Source organism: Micropterus dolomieu, linkage group LG18, assembly GCF_021292245.1.
Source record: "Micropterus dolomieu isolate WLL.071019.BEF.003 ecotype Adirondacks linkage group LG18, ASM2129224v1, whole genome shotgun sequence".
Lineage (NCBI taxonomy): Eukaryota > Metazoa > Chordata > Actinopteri > Centrarchiformes > Centrarchidae > Micropterus > Micropterus dolomieu.
The window spans coordinates 3325685-3339339 of NC_060167.1; the positions used below are offsets into that span (position 1 = coordinate 3325685).

A 13655-nucleotide genomic window follows, 5' to 3' on the forward strand; every position below is an offset into this window, starting at 1 on the left:
GTCCAAGCCTTCAGGTAAATGCAAAGTAACATCCTCATGACTCAAGGTTTCCCAGCAGAACATCGCCCGAAGCATCTTTTTCCCATCAAAGTTCCTGCTTCTAACACATCAACTTTGACGACAAACTGTTCACTCGCTGCCTAATATATCCCACTCACTGACAGGTGCCATGATAACAAGATAATCAGTGTAATATAATTCACCTGTAGGGGTCATAATGTTATGGCTGATTGGTCTATTGCCTAGTTCAAAATAAAAATAGAAAATAAGGGAAGAAACTGATTTCTTAATGTGTGATGATTGAACAATGATGGACTGACAACCAACACTTTTAAATTCTTTAACAGTAAAAATGTACATTTAGATACAAACCAGCTGGGTGGCCAGTGGAGAACAAGACAAGCTTGATTCACTGACGTGTAATCACATCATCATCCTCTTCCCCTGCTGACCTCTCAGCCCGACTAATCCTGACCTCACTGATACTCTCACACATTCAAACGCACAATCGGACACACACATACTCACAAAGAAGGAGTGCAGAACTAAAAGCCGAGATGTGAAGAGGTTACGACCTCATGCCATTGACCAATCAGCAGAAATCCAGATCACCGCTGACCAATCAGAAGCAATCAGCATCAGCTCCGGACCTTGATTGAAAGGAAACGCAACATTTAGTCCATTTAACTGAATTGCATCCAGACTCACTGAAGCTTTGACTAATCAAATCATCGTCACAAGGCTGAAAGACTGAAATAACTCAGACACCGGCTGCACTCACGCTTTAATGCATTTTCAAATACTTTACTCCCCACAATCAGAATTGATGCTGCTGTTGAACGTCTTGTGTTTTTACACATTTTTAATGCGTTTTCTAGAGACTGCTGACTTTAAAAATGTGGGAGGCTGGACGAGTTATCAGGAAAGCTAATGGAAAACTTCAGGACAAATTCGAACACGCTGTGGACTGTGTGTGACGTAAAAGGTTTCCTCCGCTCTTCAGTATTTCATGTCATATTTTCCACCGCGTCCCCCTCAGGGAGAGTACTTTGAGATATCTCCTGCTAAGTTTCCTTTCATCAGGTGGTCTATTTCCCATCGTTGGTTCACTTGATGGATGGGATCTATAGGACCCAGTGAGGCAGAGCCAAGTGCAGCAGGTCCATAAAATGAAATCCTGCTTACTTATATTGTCTCCAGCTCATCATGTGAGGCTCAGGGTCGAGGCTAATACCCTACAGACATCTGTGCTAGAACGTGGATCCAGACTCTGTTTCTCACTCTGCGTTACTTGATTTCCTGTGCTTATGAGATTGTTTAACCTACTTTTATATATTGTTTTATTTTCACCTCCACAAGTAATGATCAAAACTAATTTATATTTTGTAATCCACTAATGAATCTCATTTAGTGTATATTCTGCAATGCTAACCGATATAGCAAAATGATGTTGATGATGTTCTCAACATGGACTCAGAGGTTTTCTTGGGTTGAAATTGTAGGACATGATCCAAAATGGACCTGTGGAAAACCTACCCAGACCGTGTGCACAAAAATAAATTTACCAAGTAGCAGCTGGTAACTGAAAAGGACAGAAATATAATAATAATGTCCTCAGAACTAATACAGAAACTCCTTCCCAAAATTGTTGTTTATATGCTTCAAAAACTTTATAGAAATAGTTGAGTTAAGTCCTACTTTCACCTCCTGCACCAACAATAAAACTTTATGGCGCCAACAGGAATGTAGAGAGACAGAAGGTAAATCATTTTCATCATTACATATTTCAAATCTGTGACTCGAATTTCAAAAAGCAATTTTAGAATTTTTATGCAGGATACTACTTTATAATAGGCAAACTTTTTCCTTACTTTAACCCTAATAGGAGATGAGGTGGTGCTTAAAATGCATCAGTAGCTTTGGTCTCTGTGAGGTTGGATCATTTTATTATGGGAGGAAAAGCATGTTCCTTTGATCCTTCACATATTTAGAAATAATCACCTTCGTGTGTCCTTTGAATGGTCCGGCCCCACATTTTTAAACACAGTTTCAGTGGTAGAGGTTTTCTGAAAAAATATCTTTTTTGGCAAACAGGCAGTAATTGCATTTTAAATTGCAGTTTCTTTTGGGAACACAGTGAAGAAAAACTGGGTATTTAGCCTGAGCAGCGATAGCCATCAGCAGTTAACAGACAAAGAAAAGATCTATAAAGTTCAAACTTCATTGACAGAGAAACCATAGAGGAAGCAGACTGGCACCAAAACTAGAATGAAAACCAAGATCTTATTAATCTTATTAATAATCAGTTTAATGTAAAGTGTAATGCAGAACCACCACACGGCAACCACACAGAGAAGGAGTCACTGAACTGTGTGTGTGTGTGTAAATTGGCTCAATGAGAAATGAGCTGTGAAGATTTTATCAATGCACCATGAGCAGACCTGCTGTTTGATTGATTTCAGAGGAAGAAAAGCTGGCGGCTCACCCCAAACTCTGCAGTGTGTGTGTAGATGTGCACTGCAGGATGTGATGCACAGCAGAAACATTTGGAAGAGTTCATAGATAAACCTTTTGTACAATACTTTTTTAGAGGTCTGTGATCGGCAAAGACAGAAATGTGCTCCTTTGAATTGCTCCATATTCACCAGCTCTCTTCTGTAATAACGTGCTGAGAATGTGTTTAAATTTGGCATTTTAAAGAGTAAAACATTAAGTAACAGAAATGAATAACTGTTTTTTCATCAAATCAAACAGGTTAATAGTTGATGTGGTTGTCTGACTTTAGAAATCATTTTTTAATCCTTTTTATTTCCTTTATATATCCGTCATATCATTGAATTTATTTATATTGAATTTTAAAATCAAAAGTGGTGTCCTGTGAAGAGCTGTTTCTTTCTTCAGCTCTACATTCTTCAATATTTGTCTTTTTTTCAGGTTATAGAAGTTTGAAAAATTATGAAAAAGAAGAATTTTGTTAATAGAGTGAAAACATGTTCTCTATTAACAAGATTTTGGTCTTCAGACCTCCTTCAGGTCGAATTGATCTGAGCAGTAAAATGTTATTAAAAAAAGTGAGTTCAAGAGATCAACAATGTGTAGGATTTATTGATTGAAGTGCAAGGTCTTTGTAGTGAAAGGTAGAAGACTGAGAAGTAACTTTCATTGATGGCTTGATTTATTCTTTTTTAATGGGGGGGTGTGAAACTCCTTAAGAATACGTGTGATTAAAGGATGTACAAATAAACCTGACTACGGAGTTTATGTTTCCCTGTCCTCTGTCCAACCTGATGAAAGAAGTGTGATTGCCGCAGCAGTTGATTTATTTCTTTTTAAATGTGTTTTGCTGGTGGTGACTCGTAGCTAATGTGCCGTGTTGCATTCAAAGCCACGACTCTCCCCGTCTTTTGAGCCACCAGGACAAACACAGTGTGTCCACAGTGTGGGCGGTGCACTTCTTTTATGTCATGACAGTCTTGTGGACTTTCATGGTTAATTTCCTTCACTCGTTCAGGTGATTATCTGCAGCACAGACACGATAACTTCAAGTTTAATCAGTTGCTTTTACTCAAGTTAATATTTACTGGCTGGAGTTTGTGGATTTATATGCAGTCGACCCAAATTCACCAAATGTTTTGCAGGTGGAGGACTTTTAAAACCAACAGATATAAAGAAATCATCGCTTTGTCTGAAAAAATGTTTATATTAAAGAAACATCCCAGAGAGCAAAATAGACTACAGCTTCACTAATGATTATTTTCATCATCGATTAATCTGCTTATTCAGTTTGCTATCACACAAGATAAGTAAAAACACACAAAATATTAACTTTGAGAAGTCGGGACTAGAATATTTTTGGTATTTTTTTCTCAGAAAATATAATATAATTAAATATAAACTTAGTGGCAGTTTATTTTTCTGCGATAGACTAATTTATTAATGGTTCCAGCTCTGTAGAGTGAACGACCTGGGTACAACTTTTAGTATCATTTTAGACGTTTTAGGCTCCGCGGTCAACTTCGCAACTCTTGGCAAAAATAAATATGCAACATCCGGTTAGACTTTCAAACTAAAACACTAGCGTTTTGAAACATCTCCATTTTGAAATGGCGCGTTATTAAAGTTGTGAAATGTTGCAAATTGGTTAGGTTTAGGCAACAAAAAGAGATCCTGGTTTGGGTTAAAATAACTCCGTAAATCATATAACATGTAAAAAAAAAATAATACAACAATAAGAAAACATAAAACCCTATTGCTGCAAAAGACAAATTTTGGATGACATTATTATTGTTATTATTTTAGGACTATACATCATCAGATATATTACATTTGGAATGAAACCCAGTCATTTTCCCTCCTCGCTCCAGTTACCATCTACAGCTCTGGGAGACCAGGCTGACAGCATCGCAGAATAAACAGTGTGGCGGCCAAGCGGCAGGGCAGAGGCAGAGTTTCAAGGTTAATTTGCTGTGCTTGTTCAGGTCGTTTTCTGCCTGCTTTAGCACCGACTCCCCGGGGAGACCAGAAGCGAAGGCCCCGCAGCCCGACTGATGAGCTGCTGCTGGGGCTCGTGTGTGTGTGTGTGTGTGTGTGTGTGTGTGTGTGTGTGTGTGTGTGTATATATAGTGGGGAAATAATTATTCAGATCATTTACTTAAAGAAAAGTGCCACATTAAAATTTAATAAATGTAAATCAAGTTAAGGTGAAAAACTTAAGGTACTCATTGTGCAGAATGGCCCTAGAAGTGTTATATTATTATATCAATGGATCATTATTATTATTGAATTCATAAGCTTTAATGTTTTTGTTGGTCGAGCTGGAGCTCATTTTAACCAGTTCATTTTCTGCTACGTAGTTTAATCTACATTAAGGCCTCATATTGGACAAACCAATCATGTGATTTGTAGGCCTATGTTAAAAAAATCTTATAATTTTCTTATCTTATCTTCAAAGTAACTAAAGCTGTTAGCTAAATGTAGTTGAGTAAAAGTAATATTTCTCTCTGAAATGTAGTGGAGAAAAAGTGTAAAAGAAGATGCAAAAACATACGCAAGTATAGAACAAGTGCCTAAACATTTGACTTAAGGACAGTACAGAGTAGATGTGCTAAATTACTTGTCACTACTGGATGTTTGAGAGAGTCAAAGAAGCTTATATGAAAACAGTTGAAGTCTTGATTTTTTCCTGTTTCACTGAAATGATTCTTCTCTCTCGCTCTCAGACCTGAGGAATGGTTCGGCTGTCTTCTGGGAGGGCGGAGTCAGCGGTGGATACCAGACCTTGTTATTGGACGAGGATCAAGGATGGCTGTTGGTCGGAGGGAAAGACCACATCTACCTGCTGAGTCCTGACAGCTTAGATCTGCCCACGCGTACGGTGAGACTTCAAAACACACTGCTGATCAGAGCTTCTCACTGTCTGCTGCATCTCAGTTCAACCTTCCGGTAAATTAGACAATTAAACCAGACGATTAATTCAAAGTCTGGACATCTGTTTCTATGTGTTTTGTTTTCTCAATCAGATCCACTGGCCTGCTGCCAGAGAACATGTGGAGCACTGCAGGCTGGCAGGGAAAAGTCTGGAGGTAAGGGTCTTTAAATCACAATATGAGACAATAAACATCTTTCTCTATAAACTGTATGTTTACAGTGTGTTTTATAGATTTTATGAGCGATTGCACCCACAAAATATCTATGCAGACTCTGTTAGCCTTTGTTTTTTCCTATTCCTCTCACATGTCTGTACTGTAAATATGAAAATACTGACAGCTAACTTAGCTTAGCACAAAGACCCTCCAAAGGTAACAAATACACCTACCTGCACCTTTAAAGCTCACTAATTAGCACGTTATATTTTATTTGTTTTAACTGTGCAACTACCAAAGTGTAAAAACAATTTATAATTGTTCAGGTGGTTATGTGCCAAGAAAATTTTTAGGCCACAACCAGTAACTTCCTGGAGTCTCTACTGGTTAACTGGCAACTCATCCCGGCCAAGAAATAGTTAGATAACATGTAAGCCCCTGTGAAAATACAAAATTGTTGTTTTTACCCTTTGTTTTTTGAGCTTTAGGGGTGCTGGTAGGTAGATGCTGTTAGGTTGGACAGAACTAGGCTAGCCGATTCCTGCTTTGTGCTAAGCTAAGTTAGCTTAGTGGTGTCGATCCTGAATACCATAAAACTTCAAAACTTCAATAAATAGCTCAGGCGTTTATTTGCTTGAATCCCTGAACTCATCCTGCCGATATTTGGGACAGTTCCTTTGACCATGCTGGTAAATCTAATTAATTAATAATATGGTGGTCATTGTTTGTAAAATTATCTAATCGATTGAATTGTGGACAGCATTTACATTGGTATGCACGATCTAAGTAGCTTAGCTCAAGCAGGTGACTCGGTGGGCTTCAAGAGGTTTGTACATCCAGAGAATGTCTATAAAAACCAGACCAGGCTTCTAATTGAGACCTGCGTTGACCAGGCCAGCAAAAAGGGACTAAGCTGGGACTACGCTTTCAATTTAAGTGTTACTGTGTGCGTATTTCCCAAAATGTCCAACTATTCCTTCATATTAAGATGCCGCAGAGATTATTTCATCTCTTTGTTCGTACAATGACACATGCTTGCTTTTCTTTATTGTTATTTCTGTTACATTATTAAGAAAAAATAGAACAGTAAAACTAAATGTTAACATATTTTATCGTGTGATATTTTATTTTCAGACAGACTGTGCCAACTTTGTGCGGCTGCTGCAGCCTTTCAATAAGACCCATGTGTACGTTTGTGGTACCGGCGCCTTCCATCCTCAGTGTACATACCTGCACTTAGGACACAACACAGAGGTAAAACGGAACAACAAATGTTTATTTGTCTTAGTCTACAGATGCTAAATAATAAATGGTCGATACTTGTAGAATACAACTCAAAGCACTTTCACACCACGTCACATTCACCCATTCACACACTGATGACAGAGGGTAAATTGCCACCTGCTCATCAGAAACAGAAATTCACATTCATACACTGATGAAACAGCCATTCGGAGCAATTTGGGGTTTAGTTTCTTTTCGGCATCCGTAATTAATCAGCCGAAAATTTCAAAAAAAGCACTTTCGGTGGCCTAATACGTCAAAAGACCGAATAAATTTTACCAAACAATTACGCTGACATGTTGGCAGTGTAGAAGGATTTCAAAGTGTCAGAGAAAGACGCAAAAATTGCCGTTTGCAGACACTGTCCTGCTGAATTGTCTCCTAGCACATCCACTCAAGGCAACAAAAGGTCTGACCCGCTTTGAGTGTTTCTGAGAAGGCGATTAAGCTAGCCGCACCTCAATCTGGAGTGCACACGTATTCAAGCCTTTATGGTAAATCCACTGAAACGGACCAGAGCGAGCTGACAGGCAGGTTAGAGACTTTATCTTGTCAGTTTGTGTTGCAGTATGAGAGTCCTACCTGAAGAGAGGCTGTGAAGTCTTTATGTTGTGCGATACGAGAACCACATACAACATTATTTATCAAATTGGGTCGGACACGATGATTTTAGTGCAAGGATACACGTGACAACGTCCGGTTTTCGTAATAAGGTTAATTGGATTATATTCACAGAAAGTATAAAAAATATTACATGTATCCATTAAAAGTAAATGGACACAATTTACTTTACCGGACCCTCTCGGACCGAGACCGTAGTCTCTCCAAATCCTGTGGGAAACACTGAGTAAAAAGCACATTGTGACTTTTTAATTTATGCAATGGCAAAAAAAGCAAAATAAATGGAAAAAATGTGAAAAACCTTGTGTAATCGGGAATGTTTTTCATTATATTTGGCTTCGGCCAAGAATTTTCATTTCGGCGCAATGAAATGAAAATTCGGTCCCTAGCTTATATTTATTCCTTATTTAAGCCTCGTGTTTGGTGTGTCAGCCCCTGAGAATCAGTCAGCCCCTCTTTGTTGAGCTTCCATTTTGCACTGACAGTCCACAGTCATGCAAGAAGAAATCAATCAGAAGAAAGTGGAAGCAGAGAGTCGGTTTCCTCTTTGCCCTTCTGTTTATCGGTCGTTCTGAGTTTGTGTGTGGTCTCTCTCTCTCTCCTGTAGGAGCCAGCGTTCATGTTGTCTCATACGGTGGAGTCGGGCAGAGGAAAATGTCCCTTCAGTCCGAGGGAGCCTTTCACTGCTAGACTGACTGGTAGGTCTCCTGCAGTTCACGCATAATGTACTGTGTGTCCACCTACTCACACACACACATGCACACTCACACACAAGTGGATATATTAAATCATTTTTTGTCATTCGCTAACAGCCGTATTCATTCTTTGGTGACACTAACGTTCTGCAGCGTACAATTCCAGCTCTGTCTCGGTCCTCGCTGCAGCTTGTCCGTCCAGCTGTGGCGTGTGTGGTCTGCTTCAGTTATTTCACATGCTGACGTCAGCTGTTGCCCCATGCGACTTTACGGACATAAAACACATCAACTACATTAAGATGCTTCAGACAAAGATCCCCCATAAAATGAATTTGTCAAACTGAGTTTTTTGTATCTGGTAGTTGTGCCTGTGTGGCAGCTAGAGAAACAGGACTTGTACCCTCAACAACAAACACATGGGTTGGTTTTGGACATTTGTCGATGCCTCGGGAGGATAATAAAGTGGTTTCTTGGCATCAACCAATGCAAGAGGACTGCGAGACTTGCTAGCTATCTGGGGATTTGCAAATTGCAGTAAGTTAGAAGTGGGTTTGGGAGTTCTCTCAGCTCGATATTGAAAAAAACTGAGTGTGACAGTGTTTAAATTGAAGTGTTGTAAAAGACCTTCATGTAAACTTTGTTTGCACAGTCTTACTGAAGGGACACAACTGAATAATGCTTTTGTGTTTTGAACAAGTCATAAGAAATAAAGATAGCTACTGTGACAAGTAGGGATAGGTATCGCTACTCGATACCTTTATGGTATCGACTTAAACAGCTCAGTATCGAGTAGAATCGAAACATCTCCAGTCAAACTTCAATCGATCCTTTTTGTAACCAGATCGCGGCAAAAAATGACTATTTGTATGGTTTTGCTTGCAACCAAACACGCAAGCAACACACCGAAAGAAAGAGAAGAGCACGATGTTTTTTCCCTGTATTTAAAAAGGCCTGCACGCGCTCAGTCCAAGCGTGATTTTAACAGCCGCTCATCTTCAGCTGCAGCCTCAGGCGTGTTCGTCAATGTTGCACGTTTATCACCACAAGCTTGACTTTCCGTTGATTTCATCTTATGGGATCATTTAACACTTCTCTGTATATTTTTATTTGCTCTTCACATCACTTGTTACCGATCGATTGCTGCGTTCGGTCACATCAATTAAACACTTTTGTGGCGCTTCAGCGATCAGCTGCTTTTACTCTCGGAGCCTCCGGCTGCAGCTGCTTCAGATGTAGTCGGTGTGATCGGCTCGATGTTCAGCTTCTCTTTACCTCCTTTAGTGTAGTTAAGTGACTTGTTTAAACAGACTCCTTACTCGTTTTCTACTTCTTACTGTCGTCCTTTTTGGAGGTTTGCGACTCACCACCAAAGGAAAAAGCATTTGCGCAGATCTTTCAATTCAGTTAATTGATCAAAAGTTATACAAAATGATTCTCTGTTGTTTACTGTCAACAATCATATCAAAAAATTAACTTTGTTTCCCACAACTCATTTGGTCACTAAACTATTTCACTCCTCCTCCTCTCATTCAAATACAAAAAGAATTCCCAAGCTGAAGTCTTTCCCCTTATGAAACTACCTGTGAGGATGACCTAATCAGGATGAGGAGTGTTCACTTACAATTTCCCTGTATTTTTATGTAACTGTTATTTGAAACAAGAAAAAAAAAGATAACCTTGCTTGTCCATAACAACAATAGGTTACCAATCAACTACTATGGCTTCAACGGGTGACATTTTATACACGGTATCGAATGAAGTACTCTATTGGTATCTGTATCACTTTAAGGGTACTGCTTTTGGTACTGGTATTGTTACATTTTAAACAATACCCAACCCCTAGTGACAAGGCGTGTTATTCGGCCTGTAAAACTTAACTTTTGTCTTGTTGCCAAAGTAACTGTAGACATAAAACACAAGGGTTGCAGTTACTGTATGGATAATTGTACAAATCCTGTCTCCTACAAGTGATTTACTTAAGCAACTAAAGCTGAAATGAGCAGTCGATTGTTAAATCGACAGAAAAAGTATCCGTGATATGCCAAACCTTCTGCTTCTCAAATGTATAATATATGATAGTTAATTGAATATCTGTGGGTTTTGTACAAAACAAGCAATTTAGATAATGTGTCACCTTATGATGTGGGAAATTATTATGGTCATTTTTTTATATTTACAGACAAAATGATTCCTTAGATTAATCTTTAATGGAAATAATTGTTAGCTGCATCTGCATAAGCAACTGATTTGGAATTTGTGTTCGCTGGTAACATTTAGTTCAGATGCAGGAAAAGTCATTTGAAATTCATAAACGAAGGATAAAATACAGGGAGGAGGTCTGAGAGGCCGGAGGGGCGTACGACGACGAGCCCGTTTTAAGCTCCACGTCAGCATTTACGTGTTGAAATTGCCACAATCTCTGATTAAAGACAGAGAAAAGAGTTTAGTTGCAGAACCAAAACCAAACATGAACTGAACTGTGCTGCCCTGATTGTAATGAAACATCATAAATTGCTGTTATAGGGGATATTTTAGCGGAAACACATCTTATATAATGTGATTTTCAGTATAAATGTTTGTGTTTATGTGCTGATTAAAACAAAACATGTGAAGGTTTTGGTTGGGGAAATAGTTGCACAGACACATAGATATTATTGTTAAAATCCTGTAACACAAAAATATTCAAACATTTATTACTGTTTGTGATAAATTAAGATACATATTTAGTAGGTAAATAAGTAAAGTTTATTTAACATAGCGACTTTACTAGAGTAAAATAATAAAGCCGTATCTATATATAATAAGAGACAATAATAAAACAAAAGCAGCAGAAAGCAGATTAAGTAATAAACATATGCAGATGTTTTCCAAATGTAGCAATATCTTATTTTGAAACATTTATATTATAATAAAATAAAGTATTTTTAACAAGATGATTAGACCATTTCTGTAAGAGCTTTCACTCTAAATGTATAGATACACAGCGCCCTGTGAGTATTTGGTATGTTGTTGTTACGAAAATTTATTTCACAAGGAAGAATTTATTGTTCTGTTTAATACAGACATTGTAAAGTTCTGCATGCAGTTAGTTTGCTCAACAGTGTCACGTAGCTTTTAATGTGCGCCTTTCTTTCTTTCTAGATGGTGAACTTTATGCAGGTACCTCCGTAGATTTCATGGGAGCCAATGCTGCCATCTTCCGTACGTCCATCCAGGGCGGCAGTCAACATTACATCCGGACTGAAGCCTACGATCACAACTGGCTCAATGGTGAGACGCTCCAGTCTCATAAAGAGGAGTAGTAATCCTCTGCTCCTAAACTAATCATCTTATAACATCGAGACACCAGTGACTTGACTATCAAACACCCGCACGCTGCTAACACGCTCCCGTCTCCCTCTCAGAGCCGGAGCTTGTGGGCTCCTTCTCCATCCCCGACACTCACAGTCCAGACGACGACAAGGTCTACTTCTTCTTCAAGGAGAGGGCGGTGGAGGCCGGACAGTGGGACAAGAGGGTGTACAGCCGGGTGGCTCGCGTCTGCAAGGTAGAGACACAGACACAAAATGTGCTGCTGCTTCAAGTATAGAAAAAAAGGCAGAACTCAGTGGTGGAAAGTACAATTTTGCCGTACTTGTACTTTACTTGAGTCTTTTCTTTTTGTATCACTTGTACACTACATTTCAGAGGGATATCTATAAAAACAGTGTCTACTTGACTACATTTATCTGAAAGCTTCAGTTACTTGCTACTTTACATGCTTTTTGCATACAAAACATACAATATAGTTTTTCAAATATGATGCTTGATTACAAGTTAAGCTACCCAACAGTTTAGCTTAAACAATTAGTAGATGAATTAATTTTCCAGTTGACAGAATATGCGAGTATTTTGAGTTATTTTTCATGTAAAAACATGTCATGATTCCGGCCTCTAAAGTGTGAGAAAGAGATATTTTAATGTATATCTGAAATGTGGAGAAAGATTGTGAATCACAGTATATTTTCTTCTCTCTCTCTCTCTCTCTGTCCTCATTATCCTCCACCCCTGTCTTTATCTTTCATACTTCACCATCTCTTCTCGCCTTCAATCCAGAATGACGTAGGGGGGAAGAGGAGTCTCATCAACCGTTGGACCACCTTCCTCAAAGCCAGGCTGATCTGTTCTGTCCCCGGTCCGTCCGGAGTCGACACACAGTTTGATGAGCTAGGTAACCCTCGCTCCCTACCCTCCTTTTTCCTTCCTTTCTGGCGACCTCTTCCGCACACTCGTCTTCTCACTAACTCCTCCGGAATAGACCTTTTGATATTATGTCTCAGCTGTCACCTCTCCTTTTTTTCTTACTTCCTCTCAACCTTGACTGGAGGACAAAGTTTGACAAGCAAGAACTGTGCCCTCCTTTCCTTCTCTCTGTCCTCCTCCCTTGTCTTTTCTCGCCTCTTTCCACTTAAGATTATGCCCGACTGATCGAGCTCTTAAACTCACTCTGAGTAATATTTTGTGCTCTGTTGGCAATTTATGTTTATTCTTTTCACTTTTATTAAATTAACCAGATTAGTTCACAACAATGTCAAACGAACGCCAAGTATTTCCAGATATTATGGCCAAATCAGTCAGTTAATTAAACTTTATTTGTGTAGGTTAGTGCCGGTCAAAGTGTTTTACAGGCGACTAACAAACTAACAATAAGACCGTACATTTGACAGGTTGGTGTCCTTTGTTCAGTGCTCAGCATGAGGAACACGTAATTTCAGTGACACATTATTGATATGTCTTTGGATTACAATAAAAAGTGACCTCGTGGATAATGTAGAGTTTTAAACTTGGCACTATGTTTTCTAGAGGACATCTTTGTTCTGGAGACCAAGGACCCTCAGAACCCGACCATCTACGGCGTCTTCAGTACATCCAGGTGAGAATGCATTCAGCAAGACAGTGATACCAATATATATGTTTAATGTAAAACTTTGTTAAACAAATACATCAGTGCAAAAATATGCTTAGAACAACAGTTGATAATCAGGGATTAGATCATACAATGAACCAGTCTTCATTACTGCACGCCAGCACTGAAACCTGTTATTTCCCCCATTTTAAGTCTCCTGCCCTCGATGTATGATGTTTAGTAAATGCATCACAATATTACTAATATCTTTGACAAAAACACAAAACATGATCAACTTTAAGAACAAGCAACCAACATCGATCGGTAAACATTTGAATTTCTTCAAAAATGTTACTTTAAGTGTTTCCTGCTAGTCTCACTAGATCATAATCTGGTGCCAGGTTTTCACTCTGTTGGAGGGTACTACATTTTTTATTTACCCTAAAACTTCAATTAATAGCCGAGTCCCAAATAGCCGCCTGTCCCCCTTTACTGGCCTTTATAGAAGTTCTTTGGATGTATAAAACTTTTTTAAACCCCACTTTAGCTGCTTCTAAGCTGCTGAGATCATTAATACAAATATTAATG

General features: G+C 38.8%; 1 protein-coding gene across 1 annotated transcript in view; it reads left to right on the top strand.

The window, feature by feature from the left end:
• si:dkey-49n23.1 (semaphorin-3D) overlaps nucleotides 1–13655 on the top strand; it is a 113368-nt gene that overhangs the window by 80378 nt on the left and 19335 nt on the right. The window contains exons 3-10 of the mRNA XM_046028447.1: nucleotides 5220–5374; nucleotides 5520–5582; nucleotides 6717–6836; nucleotides 8095–8185; nucleotides 11324–11452; nucleotides 11587–11729; nucleotides 12278–12392; nucleotides 13025–13094. Of these exons, the coding sequence (XP_045884403.1) occupies nucleotides 5220–5374; nucleotides 5520–5582; nucleotides 6717–6836; nucleotides 8095–8185; nucleotides 11324–11452; nucleotides 11587–11729; nucleotides 12278–12392; nucleotides 13025–13094 (886 nt within the window). The remainder of the gene's footprint in view (nucleotides 1–5219; nucleotides 5375–5519; nucleotides 5583–6716; nucleotides 6837–8094; nucleotides 8186–11323; nucleotides 11453–11586; nucleotides 11730–12277; nucleotides 12393–13024; nucleotides 13095–13655) is intronic.